Below are 13,959 nucleotides of genomic sequence, written 5' to 3'. Positions count from 1 at the left end.
AGCTACTGGTAGACTGAGGGGGAAGATCACTTGAATCCAGGAATTCAACGTCAGACAAGACCTCATCTCTAAAATTTTTATTAAATGGAAGTTAAAGAAGGATCTAGGGACCTTTATTCCAGCTTTAACTGTGGGCTCCTTTCCTTCTTTCATTTTACCGATGAGGAAACTGAGGCCTGGGAAGTGAGATGGCTTTCTCAATGTTCACCTAGACCACCGTCTGTAATGGTGACCTAGGATTTGCTACTTTTAAGATGAAAAGGGGGGTGAAGGCATAGAACTAGGAGTTTGCCCTAACATATTCATAAAGCGTGGGGGGGGGGGGCATTTCTAAATGTCTGGGACATTTCTAATGTCTGGGAGGAGAGACATTTAGAAAGAGGGCAGAGGGCAGGTTTAACCAGAAGTCAGCTATCTAATCCATTTGTCTGGCCCATACAGCCCAACCTCCCATCTGAACATCAGCTTGTGGACGTGGGTGCTGCATAAATGGAGATAGGCAGGTGCTTCATGGTATAGAAATAAAAGTAGTTGAGGGTGAGAGAAACTAAGCAAAGGGGTCAAGAAGGGCAAAAAACAAGCGAGTATTCTTTTGTTTTAGAAGAAGAATATTTTTGCAAATTAGAGTGAAGAGTGAAAATCCTGGGTTCTCATTTCAATTTTGCCATTGAAGTTAAGCAAATCTTTTTATCTTCTTGCGTCTGTTTCCTTTCCTGCAAAATGAAGGCTATGGCTCATTTCTAAGGTCTGTTGCCAGTGACATTGGGCTGTAAAAGTGTAAGATGATTTGCATCCTCTGGCACCTGCATGCTTCTGCAGTTAAACTTCATAATAACACAAGCCTCCATGTGCTTATTTGTTTGTGTGAAGCCAAAGCTATTTGAGAAAGTGGTTTCCTAGCCCTTCCCTGGCTCTAGTGACACCTGGCACCTCAATGGGAAAGGGGCATCGTACCTCTCATAGGGTTGTGAAGGGTCAAGAAGTGGGGCCAAGTAGGAACCGATTCCCTCCCTCCCTGATATCTGATGGCCACTGAACTGCAGAACTTAATGCTGACTTAAATACGGCCTTTTGTTTTGGCATTAAGCTATAGATGTTTCCCAAGAAGGTTTTAAAATTCTTTGACAATCACTAGAAATTGAAGTGGGCAGGACCAATAGAGACAGTGCCTACTGAAAAGGAATCAGAAACCCAGAAAAGTCATGCCTTGCTCAAGTCCACTGCCAGTTAATACCAAAGCTCTGCCCTGCACACTCCACGCACAGCACACGCTCCAAGGAGAAGCAGAACTAGTTCCTTCTTTCTTCCTGTTCTCAGGAAAGGGAGGCCGTGCCTTCTCACTCCCTCATCACCCTGCCCCAGGGGCTGGAAATCCCAGAAGACACAGTCCATATGCACAGCAAATGCCTCTCTCCTCCTTCTGGGATCCCAGGAGCTATGATACAAGACTTTAGGATGCCCCTCAGCAGCCCCTTCTCTGCAGCACTGGGCACAACCGCCTTGTAACCACCTTGCTTCCTAACGTTCACACAAGGCCCTGAATCTTACAAGAGCCTTCATGTTTGTCATTTGGTTTGATTTCCCCACACCTCATACCTGCATCTTTCCACTGCACAGATGAGAGCAAGATCAAGAATACCTACAGGGCTTGGTCTAGGCTGCAGCAACACTCAACGGTGGCTGTGTCAGTCCAGTGAATCTCAGGCTGTGAAGTCATGTCTGTGATTTCTACCAACTCTATTAACTTCAACACAGAAATCGGCAGAGCTACTTCAGCTAAAACCTTGAAGTGACCTTCATTTCAGACATTCGCTAATGCTATACTTGACAAGAGAAATGTCTAGCCAGATCCTTTTCCAGCCCCTTGACAAAGTGAACTAGCTTTTCCAAGGTTACACACTGTCTCTTCCCTCACCCAAAAAAGCCAGCTAAAGTGGGCATTGCCTGATTTGCAGCAGTGGTGGGGACTCTGACTTATAGTTGCAGAGTCCTTGGCAGAGAATCTGCTTAATGCTGAGCCTTTGCTGAATGTACCATCTTGCCCTAGCATAACATGTGAAGCCTTGACATGAAGTTCCCCCTGTCCACCTCCCACACCCTGCAGCCCCAGGGGCCAAATCCTTAAAGTCATACTTATAGTTGGCAAAATAATTCACCCAAGCAGGCTGGGCAGGCAGGAAACAAAATAGGCCTTCACCTTCACCTTTAAATGGTGTTGGAATGTGTAAGCATCTCTACCTCTCTCATATCTGTCTCTCTAGCATTGAGCACTATGCCTGGCACTTGCCCACTCAGCTGAGGGGTGAACTTCTCAGGGGCTCTGCTCTTAATGAGTCACAGCCTTGGGGCCTGGGGAAGGCCAGTCATACACAGATGGTATCAGAACACCCAGGCAGAAACACTCCCTACCTCAGCCCTTAATGCTTTCAGAAAAGCATCTCAGTGGAGTGTCTTCAGTGAACAAAAAGAATGCATGGAACTGCTTCCAGTGAATCCCTGGTCTCCAGGAACTGGCGTCTGGCAATTCTTTTACTCAGGTTGGAAATCCTTCAAATATATGTGTGGGAATGCCAACTTAAACATTGCACGTACACTAACACCTTTTTCAACCTTCTTAAAAACATGGGACAACATGGTATATGGAACACCTTGCCACCCACCTCATTGGCTTCCAAAGCTGAGCATTCCCAGCTGCTGGAATGAGACAGGGCGCCAGCTGGATGCAGACAGCATTGTGAACAGTGCTCTGGATCCCACAGGAGCAGCAAGAAATTGAAACCCATTGGAATGTGCTTTGGGTTAGCAGAGATGACCTTGAAACCAGTCTAGCTGCAGAAAACTACAATCTACAGGGTACTTGCGGCTGTGATAGGGAGACAGAGGAGCAAGCACTAGGCAATTCATGCTGGAGACTGGCCAGGTGTGCTTCTCCCCTCCCATCAGGGGCAGAGAGAACGGAAACGATGTGAATGCCAAGGGCAGCTGAGAAAAGGAGTCATGCCTGGGGTTTTGCTTTGTTGTGAGCCGAGTTGGGGGAATAAAGATCTGAGAGAAGCAGAGGAAGGCTGACTGTGAGTGGTGAAGACGGTGAAGGCCAGCAGCAGCCTTCCACACCTATTCCATTGTCATCTGACGGACAGCCAAGACAGGCAATTTTCCTGGCTCTTACTTATGATATTATCTTCACTATTTGGAGCAGTTGTGTGAAAGGTGGCCTACCAGGAGCAGACAAAGCCTGTTTGCACCTTGCACTGCCCTTTGCCTCCACACCCCCCAGGGGAGGAGAGGATTTGAGCCTTATGTATTATTATACTTACTGTAATTCCCAAGAAAGAATGGGGGGTCTCTAATTGGTCCTACAGAGTTCTCAACCCTGTTTGCTCATTAAAATTGCCTGGGGAGTTTCTATAAAACTACAGGAACTGAGGCCTCACTCCAATTAATTGCTCTCTTCATTTAAAAGGCAAACAATCCAAAAAGCTCTCCAAGGTTAAAAAACTGTAGCTTAAACTAATCAAACCTCAAGAATTCCAGGTTGACCAGGTACAGTTTTTCTAATTGGAATGTGGGCAGAGGCCCACTCACAGCAAATTCAGGGTGAAGTAGCACAGATAATATGCAAATGTGCCTGTTTGGGTATGACTGTATTCTAATGCAACTTTATATACAAAAATATGCAGGGCAGATTTAGTAGTTTGTCAACCCTTGTTCTACAAGAACATAGCTTCCATAGACAGAGCTGAGTGACATTTAATGTGTGGCAAAGAAGAATGACATGGTAAAAGACTGATATGGATTTAATGACAAATATTCCATACTGGTTGCTGAACACCAGAATGCTGTCCAAGGAACCATCATTAAATAAAACAACCTGAAAATAAGGCAATTCTCACGTATACAAGCACACCCACACGAAACCTGTTACTTTTAGGATCATTAAATTATTCACTATTTTAACAAACAGCTGTAAAATAACATTACAGTGAAGAAAAATGTGCACAAACTTCAGAAACACAGTTTTAGATTGTCTATGAACACAGGTCCTTAATTTGTATTTTTTCACATATGTACAGTCTCTTGATTGTAAAGAGACCACATGGCTCAAGGGGTTAACTTCTCATTTTCTCCTTCCAACTCGAAGCTCAAGATTTAATCAAAACCATTTAGCCTATTTAAACTGCTCCAGGTTTTGCTTAGCAAAGGGCAGCAGAGGAAGACTGCTCTTCACCAAATTCTCCAGGAAACAAATAATACACTTGCTTCCACCATCATTAATGAGTTGGTGGAAAAAGTCCTCAGATTAACGTTTTCAAGGGTGAACCGCAGTTAACAGGGTTTGCCGAAGAAATATTATTCTAAAACTAGATACAAGAAACAACCTCCTGAATGCATTTAACCTCACTTAATGCAGGTAAGTTCCCTGAAGAATTGTAAGAAAAAATGGAATCACATTTTAAATGCACCAATAGAGTCGGGTGTTGGTAGTTGGATTGTTTTCTTCTGCTAAGAATGTGCTCATAGAAGGGATATCAACGTAGCAGCTGACTCTCTTATCCATGGTAATAGAAATAATGAGAGAGGTAAACAAAGTCCAAAGATTCCCACTGCCACTAAACTATTTTACATTAGCTTCACTCTCCACTCCCTGTTGAACCCATTCTCTAAAGTTGCTGATATGTAGTATATTTGATGCAGATGAGACCAGGCAGAGCAATGGCAGCAAAAAACAATAAAGTGGATAATCAATCCATGAATAATCAAAAGTTGGATGAGATTTCATAGGCACAGACTTGAGAAAACTTAAAACAGCTGGAAGAGGTAGATGTACATGGAAAGAAACCCACAAAGCAGTAAGATTACCTAGAAATTGGCTATATTATTTTCAGGTGGGTCTAATATGCTTAGTATTCAGATTACAAGTCGGAATTCAAAACGGACACTTGTTTGCTTGTATTACTCCTGACTAGAAGAAAACAAGAATTAATGTCTTTCAAAACTGTCTATAGTTTGAAAACCTATTTGCATTTGTGAATAACAATAAACTGATTAAGAGGGCAAGATCAACAGGCATTATACAAGCCCAGAATTATCAAGATTTTTAAGTGTTTTTATAACCACAAAAACATGCTTTCCTATAGTCCCCAAAGAGGTTCTTTACTAGAATACAACTGATCAACTATAAATTACTAGCATCCACAGAAACTTTGCTAAAAGTGTAAAAACAATCTCGTAGCTTTTTTTTCCCCCTTCCACTGTGTCCAATATTTTGTGAAGATGCTTCCATGAAATGGGTAGGGTAACAATCACTAGTGAAGAAAACAATACTGCTTTCCACAACTCTAACTTCTAAAGGCTAACCTAGCACAGGGATCTTCAGCATAAGTAACTGAAATCTATACAAGAGTCATCTAACTACAGCCCCTTACTAGAAATGGAACATAGCTAGGATACCCTAATTAGGCGACAAAGACCAGCTTTGTCAATAAGGACACGTTTGGCCCTTCTAGGCTAGCCTTAGGTTTTTCATCAAGCATAAGAATTTTCAGTGTCCTTATTTTGTTATATAAATCATGACAAGTAAGTCTTCCTAGCAGCTGAGCTGGAGAATGCAAGAGGTCAGGCTACAATTATTCACACTGTCCTCAGCCTCTCTTCAGGACAGCCTGCACACTCCTGTTTCCAGGCCTTCCCTAAGACAGGGGTCATAATACTGATCTAACTCACAATGATGTGAGAAACAACTAACAATTATTAAAAAGCATAAAGCACTTTGCAAATATCAAAGTGCTATTTTGGCATCTATATAACAACCAGAAAACATTCATTGTTTGTGCTATTTGGCAATTTTGCATTTACACCTCTCCCTGACTGGGCTCTCCTGGGTAAAGCCTTGAGATTTCTACCGTGCCTCCACTTGCAGCAAAAAGACATTGTTACTGAGACTAGATCCCTCGTCAATATGCATGGAAGTGGGGGTTAGTGGAGGTCACTAACAAATGCAAAGTGAAGGCAAATGAGACCAAGGAGTCTTGCATCCCAACAAAGTGAATACTTTCCTGGATTTCTCACATAAAGGCCAGCAAAACTCTGAGCTAGTTGACTTTTTAGCAGGTCACTGGGCAACTGTTGGTCTAAAGTTCACTTGAAACACCTACATCAAGGTGAGGTGGGAAAAGGAAAGTCACACATAGCTGTGATTGTTCCTTTTCCCTGTACTTAAAACACCACAGTTGAGACCTGAAAGAAATACTGGGTGTGGCACACACCTGGGATGGGGCGAGGGCGGGGGAGGGGGGTCATCCAGGTAAACCACCTTAACCCAGCATAAAGCTAGAGTATTTTCAAAGAAGTAGCAAAGAACCCGGGACGGAATCAGGATTTCCCACATCAGAGAACCCGTTATAAATGAATTTCTAACCCCCAGACATTGCCCCTTGAAATGAAGAGTGTGGCGTTTTTCAGCCCACTTTCCCTTGGATGCCTCAAAATAGCAGCTAACTGTGGCTCAAAGAAAGGAAAAGTACATTAAATATCCTTTCCTATGTGACTGACAAGGTTCCCCTACTTTTTGTGAGACAACAGGTGATGTGTGGAGATCGGGCAAACTCGGTGGGACCAAGACAGAATCACTTATACTTGGTTTTATTTCGCCCCATAACCCTCATTTAAACTCTCTCCCCGCAGACTTCTACAGGCCATCGCGGCCTACCCTAGTCTATTGCCCGCCATTCTGTTCCCACCCCAGCCCACGAACTGCCCTTCCTCAAGGTCCTCAAAGCGCCTGGTCCTCCAAGCTCTTCACCCCCTACAGCGTGTATTTAAGGAAGTCATCACCCCAAGCGCATCTCCTGAACAATTCTTCCATGGAGAGGAGGCAAGTATAGCACCGGGAAAGAACAACTTAACACTCCTCCCGCTTCAGGAAACCCCAAACACCAAAGGCTCCCCAGTCACTCTCAGATTGTCCCTCCCGCCCCTTCCCCACTTCCTTCCCCTGGGTCAGTCCCAGGATATCTACCCCCCACAGGCTCCCCAGAGGGCAGCCTCCCTCGGACCCAGCCCCTAGCACAGGTGCAGCTTCTGGTGCTGCGCGAGGTGCGTTTTGTAGCGGAAGCCTTTGCCGCAGCCCGCACACTTGTGCGGCTTGTTGCCCGTGTGGATGCGGCGGTGGCGGATCAGGTGGGAGCTCTGGATAAAGCTCTTGCCGCACTCGATGCACGTGTAGGGCTTCTCGCCCGTGTGCGTGCGCTGGTGCTGCGTGAGCGTGGAGAAGTCGCTGAAGCGCTTCTCGCACTGGCCACAGCGGAAGGGCTTCTCGCCGGTGTGCACGCGCAGGTGGTTCACCAAGTGCGAGTTACGCCCGAAGCCCTTCCCGCACTCGCGGCACACGTAGGGCCGCTCACCCGAGTGCGTGCGCTTGTGCGTGAAGAGGTGCGAGCTGACGCTGAAGGTCTCGCCGCACTCGGAGCACATGTAGGGCTTCTCGCCCGTGTGCACGCGCTGGTGCTTCACCAAGTCCGAGCGCCAGCTGAAGCGCTTGCCGCACTCGCCACAGCCGTGCGGCTTCTCGCCCGTGTGGATGCGCTGGTGGTTGGCCAGGTGCGAACGGCGCACGAAGCCCTTGCCGCACTCCCCGCAGGCGAAAGGCCGCAGCGCCGCCGCCCCCGCGCCGCTGGCCGCCGCGTGCGCGCGCCGGTGGCTCAGCAGATGCGAGCTGAGGCTGAAGGCCTCCCCGCACTCGGGGCACGGGTAGGGCTTCTCGCCCGTGTGCAGGCGCCGGTGCTTGAGCAGGTCGGCGCGCCAGCTGAAGCTCTTGCCGCAGTCGGCGCACAGGTTGGGCCGCTCGCCTGTGTGCAGGCGCAGGTGGTTGGTCAGGTAGGTGTTGCGGCTGAAGCCCTTGCCGCACTCCCCGCAGCGGAAGGGCTTTTCGCGCGGGGGACGGGCCAGCGGGGGCCCGGCCCCGAAGCCCCCCGCCACACCCACCCCCATCATGCCCACCATCGCGTCGCACTCGCCCGCCAGGCCGAAGGGCTCCAGGCTGGCGGCGGCAGCGGCCTCAGCCAGGCGGTGAATGCGCTGGTGCTGCAGGAAGGCGGCGCCGGGACTGAAGCTCTCTCCGCAGTCGGGGCAGATGGTGGGCGCGTCCATGATGCTAGCCACCAGGCTATCCAGCTCCCCGAGGTCCACGGCCATGGGGTGGTGGAGCCGGTGGAAGCGGCGGTGGGCGGGCTTGTCACCTCGGTGCCGACTCCCCAGGGAGAGATGTCGCCTCCAGGGAAGTACGGGAGGGGCCGGCTGCTCCTCTTCCTCCTCCAGCCGGTTCTCCCCAGCACTCTCGTCGTCGTCCTCCCGGAGGCTCCGGGATATGCTGTCAGACTCAGACAGTCCTGGGAACATCGCTATGTCAGCTACACCAGATTGGTCATCCTCTTCCCCACGGACAGAAACGCCTTCTTCCTCACTCACCTGCCCCTCTGCAACAGAAAAAGGTGGCAGTGGGGGATTACTATACTTGGCATTCAAAAGATAAGCCAGAGGAAACCTCAGTAATAAAACTGTGATTCCCTCCCTCAGGCACTCTGGATCCCTGCCTCTCCAAGGCCCCTCTGAGAGTCTAGCCTCTCTCAACTGGATCCTCCAGGGAAAGGCCTAAAGGACAGTGCAGTCATTGCCCCCTCTGCCCACCAGTTCTTCAGGCAGCCTCCTTGGGCCCAGGCCCCACTAGCTGGACCCGAGGCACTGCCTAGCAGAGCCATCTGAAGGCCTGACAGCCTGTGTTCAGGATATTCAAGTCTGTGCCAGGTGGGACGCTCCCTAAGATCTCAGGAGAAAAGGTTTACTCACTCCAAGAGCTACCGATGCCTTTTAAGGTTCTAGTCTCAAAAGACAACAACAGTCTGCCAACCTGAGAAAGACCACTTGGCCTAACCAGGCCCTGGACTAATTTTTTCGTTTTTTCTTTTTTTTTTTTTTATTTTTGAGATGGAGTCTTGCTCTGTCGTCCAGGCTGGAGTGCAGTGGTGCAATCTTGGCTCACTGCAACCTCCGCCTCCTGGGTTCAAGCGATTCTCCTGCCTCAGCCTCCTGAGTAGCTGGGATTACAGGCTCATGCCACCACGCCCAGCTAACTTTTGTATTTTTAGTAGACATGGGGTTTCACCATGTTGGTCAGGCTGGTCTCGATCTCCTGACCTCGTTTTCTGTCCACCTCGGCTCCCAAAGTGCTGGGATAACAGGCATGAGCCACCGCGCCCAGCCCCCAGGACTAATTTTTAAAGTGCTTTCGGTCGGTCTGAAACAGCTTATGATGCAACAAAAAACTGAACTCACCTTCAGGACTTTGCTATGGGTGGGGGGAGGGGGATAGTAGTGGGGAATAGAGAAACAGATTACAGAGCCTAGAGCTGGTGAGCCCAGGTTAGAGGCTGGTCCAGGACACACACCTGTTGGTCTCTGGCTGCGGATCCCCAAGCAGAGGGAAGTTGCTGAGATGTGAAAGGCCTCACATGTGCCCTCCTCCACATGCTTGTGTGCACTGCGGAGGAGGGCAGCAGGGAATCTGGGACTGTGTCACAGGGGAAGGAATGTAACCTCTCACAGTCCTGGCCGTAAAGTATTTTAGCTCATTTCTGTCCCCAGAGCATGCACTGAGCAGGATAAAGTAATGAATGCCCAAAGACAGAAACAAGGAGGTGGATGGAGGCCCAGCATTCACTCTTTCAGGTCAGTAAGAGTAAGGCATTTAGCAGAGGCCATGGGCACTTTGGGAATTAGCCACATGAACCTAGGCAGGTCACTTACCAATGAGATGACTTATCTGCAAAGGGAGATGAGGACGTAACTGTAAACATCTGGATACTTCCTATCTGCACAGTACTGTGCTTAGTAACTCTATATGCAGCAACTCATTTAACTCTCCCAATAACCCTGTGAGGTAGATTCTAATACTAGCTGGGTAATTCTACTGTAGTGTTGTTCCAGGGGTTAATTGATAGCAGCATTCTCTACACTGTAAAGTACTGTGCCAGTGAGTGAGCCTCTTCACAGCTCACCTCAGACTGAGCTGAAGAAAAGGATGCTCTTCAGGCTAACACAAGAAAGGCAAGTCAGTACAGAATCCTGCTTAATGGTCCCCTCTACGGAACTCCCTCACAGAGAATGCTGTCCCTAGTTATGATTCTAGAGGAGCTAGAAGTAAGTGTAAATTTGGCAACTTGCATAGAAATCCCAGCTTTCTCCTCACCTCTGCAGATGTCGGGCACTGCCTCCCTGTGCCTTGAGTCCTGTGGGTTGGAGCCCATTTCCGGCTCCAGTTGGCCTTCTCTCTTGTTTGTGTCCTGTGGATTAGAGCCCATTTCTCTTCCTTCTGGGTCCCCTTCCCTGTCCTCAGAGTCCTCAAAATCAGAACCCATCCCTTTGTCTTCTGAGTCCTGGTGTGCACAGACACCCTGATTATCTTCTTGTTTCATCCAGGAAGAAAAGAGCAAGGGAGGTGACCAGGAATCCCTGCTCCAGAAAAACACAAAGAAAGGTCACGTCAGTCTGGTCTCATCCCCTCACCACGTCTAGCCTTAATTTCCAAGTCTAATAAAATGTATGGAGTTGCAAGCCCCAGATGGCAAACCTCCACTTCACTCCACATTTTAAAGTAAACAAGTGAGTGCAAAGAAGGGTGGACTGGGTGGCAGAAGAACAGTGACAACCTCACTATGAGGTTGGATGCCAACTCTCACTGGACCAAATCTTGATCTTCTGGCTATGATATGGATGTCTATTAGTGTGGTTTTATAGTTTAACAGTGAACTGCTAAACTTTTATAGTTTCCCATTTTTACAGCTGAGAAAACTCGAAACTCAAAAAGAAGAGGCCACTAGCCCAAGGCTACATAACTTATAAGCAGTAGAGTGGGGATTAAGCAATTGTGGTGCCTCAAAGTTGCATGCTTTTCATACTCTTATTAAGCTTGCTCTCCTCCAGCCCACAGCAACCTTGTAAGTATTTTGGTTATCATGCAAGTATTTTGGCTAATTTAAGGAGCCAGAGGAAAAGTACATCAAGACACAAGAATAATGGAAGCATCAAGTATAGTAACTTCTTGTCTAAGACCATGTCACCAACAGCACCACCAACCTGGCTTTTGTAGTAAGGATCTGCTTTGCAGGGAGGAGGGAGCCAAGATGATTCAAGTAGGCCTGGTGGGGCCAAGAAGAAGAGGTACAGGGGACCCTCTATATTAGAAGCCATCTCTATCATCCTAATTACATATTTTACAGTATCCGAATTGTAGAGAACCCTTAACAGGAACATACACCAGAGATAATTGGTAACCCCTCTACAGAAAAGGCCAACATGTGAATGAATCATAGGGAAAAAATGACATCAGATTCCTAAACCTTTTGTAGATGTCAGGATAACATTTCAAATTTAAAGGGCCCCCTGCCAAGACTGAGCAGTTGAGCCAAAAATAATTTATTTCTGCCATCCATCACTCCTACAGCTTAGCTCCAGGCAGCCAAACAGTTTCTAGGTCGAGGATCTTGGACTGTAACTTTGAAGAGACTAGCTCTCTGCCTCAGCAGTCCCCAAACAGCAAGAACATGGCTGAGCAAGATGCCCCTTCCTTGGCTGGGAGCTCTTCCTGCCTCTGTGGAGGCCTTCTCTGAGGTGGCCCTGGTTCTACAGAGCCTTTGGAATGGTAAGCTGGAGTTCCAGGCAGCGGAAGTTGGAAATTCCAGCTGGGTCAGCCTCACTGTAGAGAGCCCAAAGCAAGTCAGTTAACCTCTCATTGTTCCAGTGTCCTCATGAGTGGAAGAAGGGTAAGGCTACTTAACCTTTCTCACAGGGAGGGTGTTACAAGGAGACTAATGAAAAAGCCCTTTAGAAAATACTGCAGAGAGTAACTGATGCTTTGAGTTTTACAAGCGTGTAGTACACACATTTTTCCTCTTAAGTCCTGATGCCATTCCAGCACATCCTAAAGACATGCTAGCCCCTCTGTAATTTTGGCAGACTCATCACCATATTAGACTCTTTCTGAGAGATGATGATACGCTCCCTAAATTGGAACATCAAGCCCTTTCCTTTAATGTCTTAGGATATGGCTGTGTCTGAGGTTGGTCAGTCAACAGGTCCTGAAATGCAGTTGAATTCCTTTAGAATGTATACTGTTTAAAGCACCAAGTTTCCAACATTTGGAGATTTCTTGTCTAAGACAGTAGAAGAAAAATCTCATTAAAGCTGTAAACCTTTTAAGAGGTATACTCCATGACTACTGACCCCAAATCACTTCTGCCCATCACTCTTGCCTCTTTGGAGCTCAGACGCAATGGACAAGTACATCCCTTGAGTCTGCATATATAATACACCTGAAAGTGGATAGGAAAGAGTAGCGTCATCAAACATGACCTATTGATTTGCTAGTAGTGGAAAACAGTGCAGGCATTGGCGGGGCGGGGGGAGTTAAGAGGGGACTAATCAATGGTTTCTACCAATCTGAGACCAGCAGGAGGGTTCTGTGTCAATAAAGTCAAATAAGCATGTCATCAGAATCTCATAAAAGTAAAATAGCAAAGGTACAGTGCCCAGCATGGCTTAAAAGCGACTGCAGCACTCCATCCTGAAGGACAGGATTTAGGAGTCCAATCTGGGAAACGGGGAGCAGAGCTTCACCTCTAAGCCCTTTTAGGGACAGGCTTCTTAGGGGGCACCTCAGACATAGCAATAATGGAACAACAGAACTTTCTGATTTGTGATTTATTGGGAACCGAGACATCAGATATTAAACGTGGAAACATGGTTTTTCTAGATTTGAAAGCAGGGAGAGGGGAGAGCCAGAGTGAGTTCCCCACTTAGGGCTGACATGAAAAGTTCACAGTGCTGCCTCAGAATTAAGGCAGGTTCTGAGCTCCGAAGGGAGCACTTCCTGATCCTTATTTTCATTTAGACTAGGGGAGGGAGGATTAGGTGTGCTCTGAAAAGAGCTTGAAGTTCCTGTCACCCAGATACCATTCATGGCACAACAACTACTCAAATTTGTTTTAAAATGCATTATGTTAGTGCAAAACTGGAAATCTGCATGCCCAGTAACACGGATTCAGTTCCATTCACGCCAGCACATCATGGGGTTTTAGGCAGTTGTCAGGTAATGGAGAAGGTTATTTAGAGGTTAGGAAAGATGATCACGATATAATTATACGAAAAGCAGCTGGTTTGAAAAATATTTCATTTTGGCTTATATGCATACTAACATGTATATTTACACGTGTATACACAGATCAGAGAGGAAGACCAGAAGTTTATTAAAATACTAAACATCTCAGTCACTTTGGGGGCTTTGCAGCTCTTAACTCATTTGATGTTAACCTAATAAAGTAGGATATTTCCAACTTCACAGATAGGAAACGGGCACAGAAGTGACTAGTCCAAAGTCATACAAATTATAAATTGCAGAGCAGGGATACATACCCTTGCAAGTCTAGCTCCCGTACACACATTCTTAACCAGAAGCTGGTATATAGTTTGAGACTTGTCCTCTTTGTACATCTGTATTTTCTACATAAACAGGTATTTTTTAATCAGAAAAATAACTGTTTTTAACATGATAGAAGATGTTAAACCTACAATTACTCTAGAAGTAATAAAAAGGAAGACAAGGGCAAGAGTTGTGATAACCTCAATCTAGAAAACTTAATATTCAAAAACACTAGACACCATGGTATAAAGTGTCAGATATTCGGGCATATTTTGTTCCAGCTCCTTTCCCATTCAGTCTCAAAAACTAGCAACATGTTTTCTTAGGCAAGGCTGGAGCTGGATATCCAGTGGACAGCAGGGCAGTGTGATCACTTTGTGGCCAGATGGACCTGGGTTTGAATCCTCTGCTCTTTGCCAGCCACTTTACCTTCTACAAGTTTCTTAGCCTTTCTGAATCTCAGATTCTGCATCCATAAGAACAAGGAT

The 13,959-nt window shown here is 46.9% G+C and overlaps 1 protein-coding gene across 2 annotated transcripts in view; it reads right to left on the bottom strand.

Moving 5' to 3' along the window:
- Window positions 1-3,781: 3,781 nt before the first annotated feature.
- Window positions 3,782-13,959, bottom strand: part of ZNF697 (zinc finger protein 697) — an 80,016-nt gene continuing 69,838 nt past the window's right edge. Inside the window, exons 3-5 of one of the 2 annotated variants that reach the window (XM_054454532.2) lie at window positions 12,277-12,365; window positions 10,244-10,506; window positions 3,782-8,474 (exon numbers count right to left, since the gene is read on the bottom strand). In XM_054454532.2, coding sequence (XP_054310507.1) covers window positions 7,063-8,474; window positions 10,244-10,506; window positions 12,277-12,365 — 1,764 coding nt within the window. In that variant the 3' untranslated portion in view covers window positions 3,782-7,062. The remainder of the gene's footprint in view (window positions 8,475-10,243; window positions 10,507-12,276; window positions 12,366-13,959) is intronic. The other variant, XM_054454542.2, reaches the window with a different exon arrangement.

The sequence above is a fragment of the Pongo pygmaeus genome, chromosome 1 (assembly GCF_028885625.2).
Source record: "Pongo pygmaeus isolate AG05252 chromosome 1, NHGRI_mPonPyg2-v2.0_pri, whole genome shotgun sequence".
Taxonomy (NCBI): Eukaryota; Metazoa; Chordata; class Mammalia; order Primates; family Hominidae; genus Pongo; species Pongo pygmaeus.
Note: the sequence above shows the minus strand (reverse complement) of the source record. Positions and strands in the feature narration are given on the sequence as shown.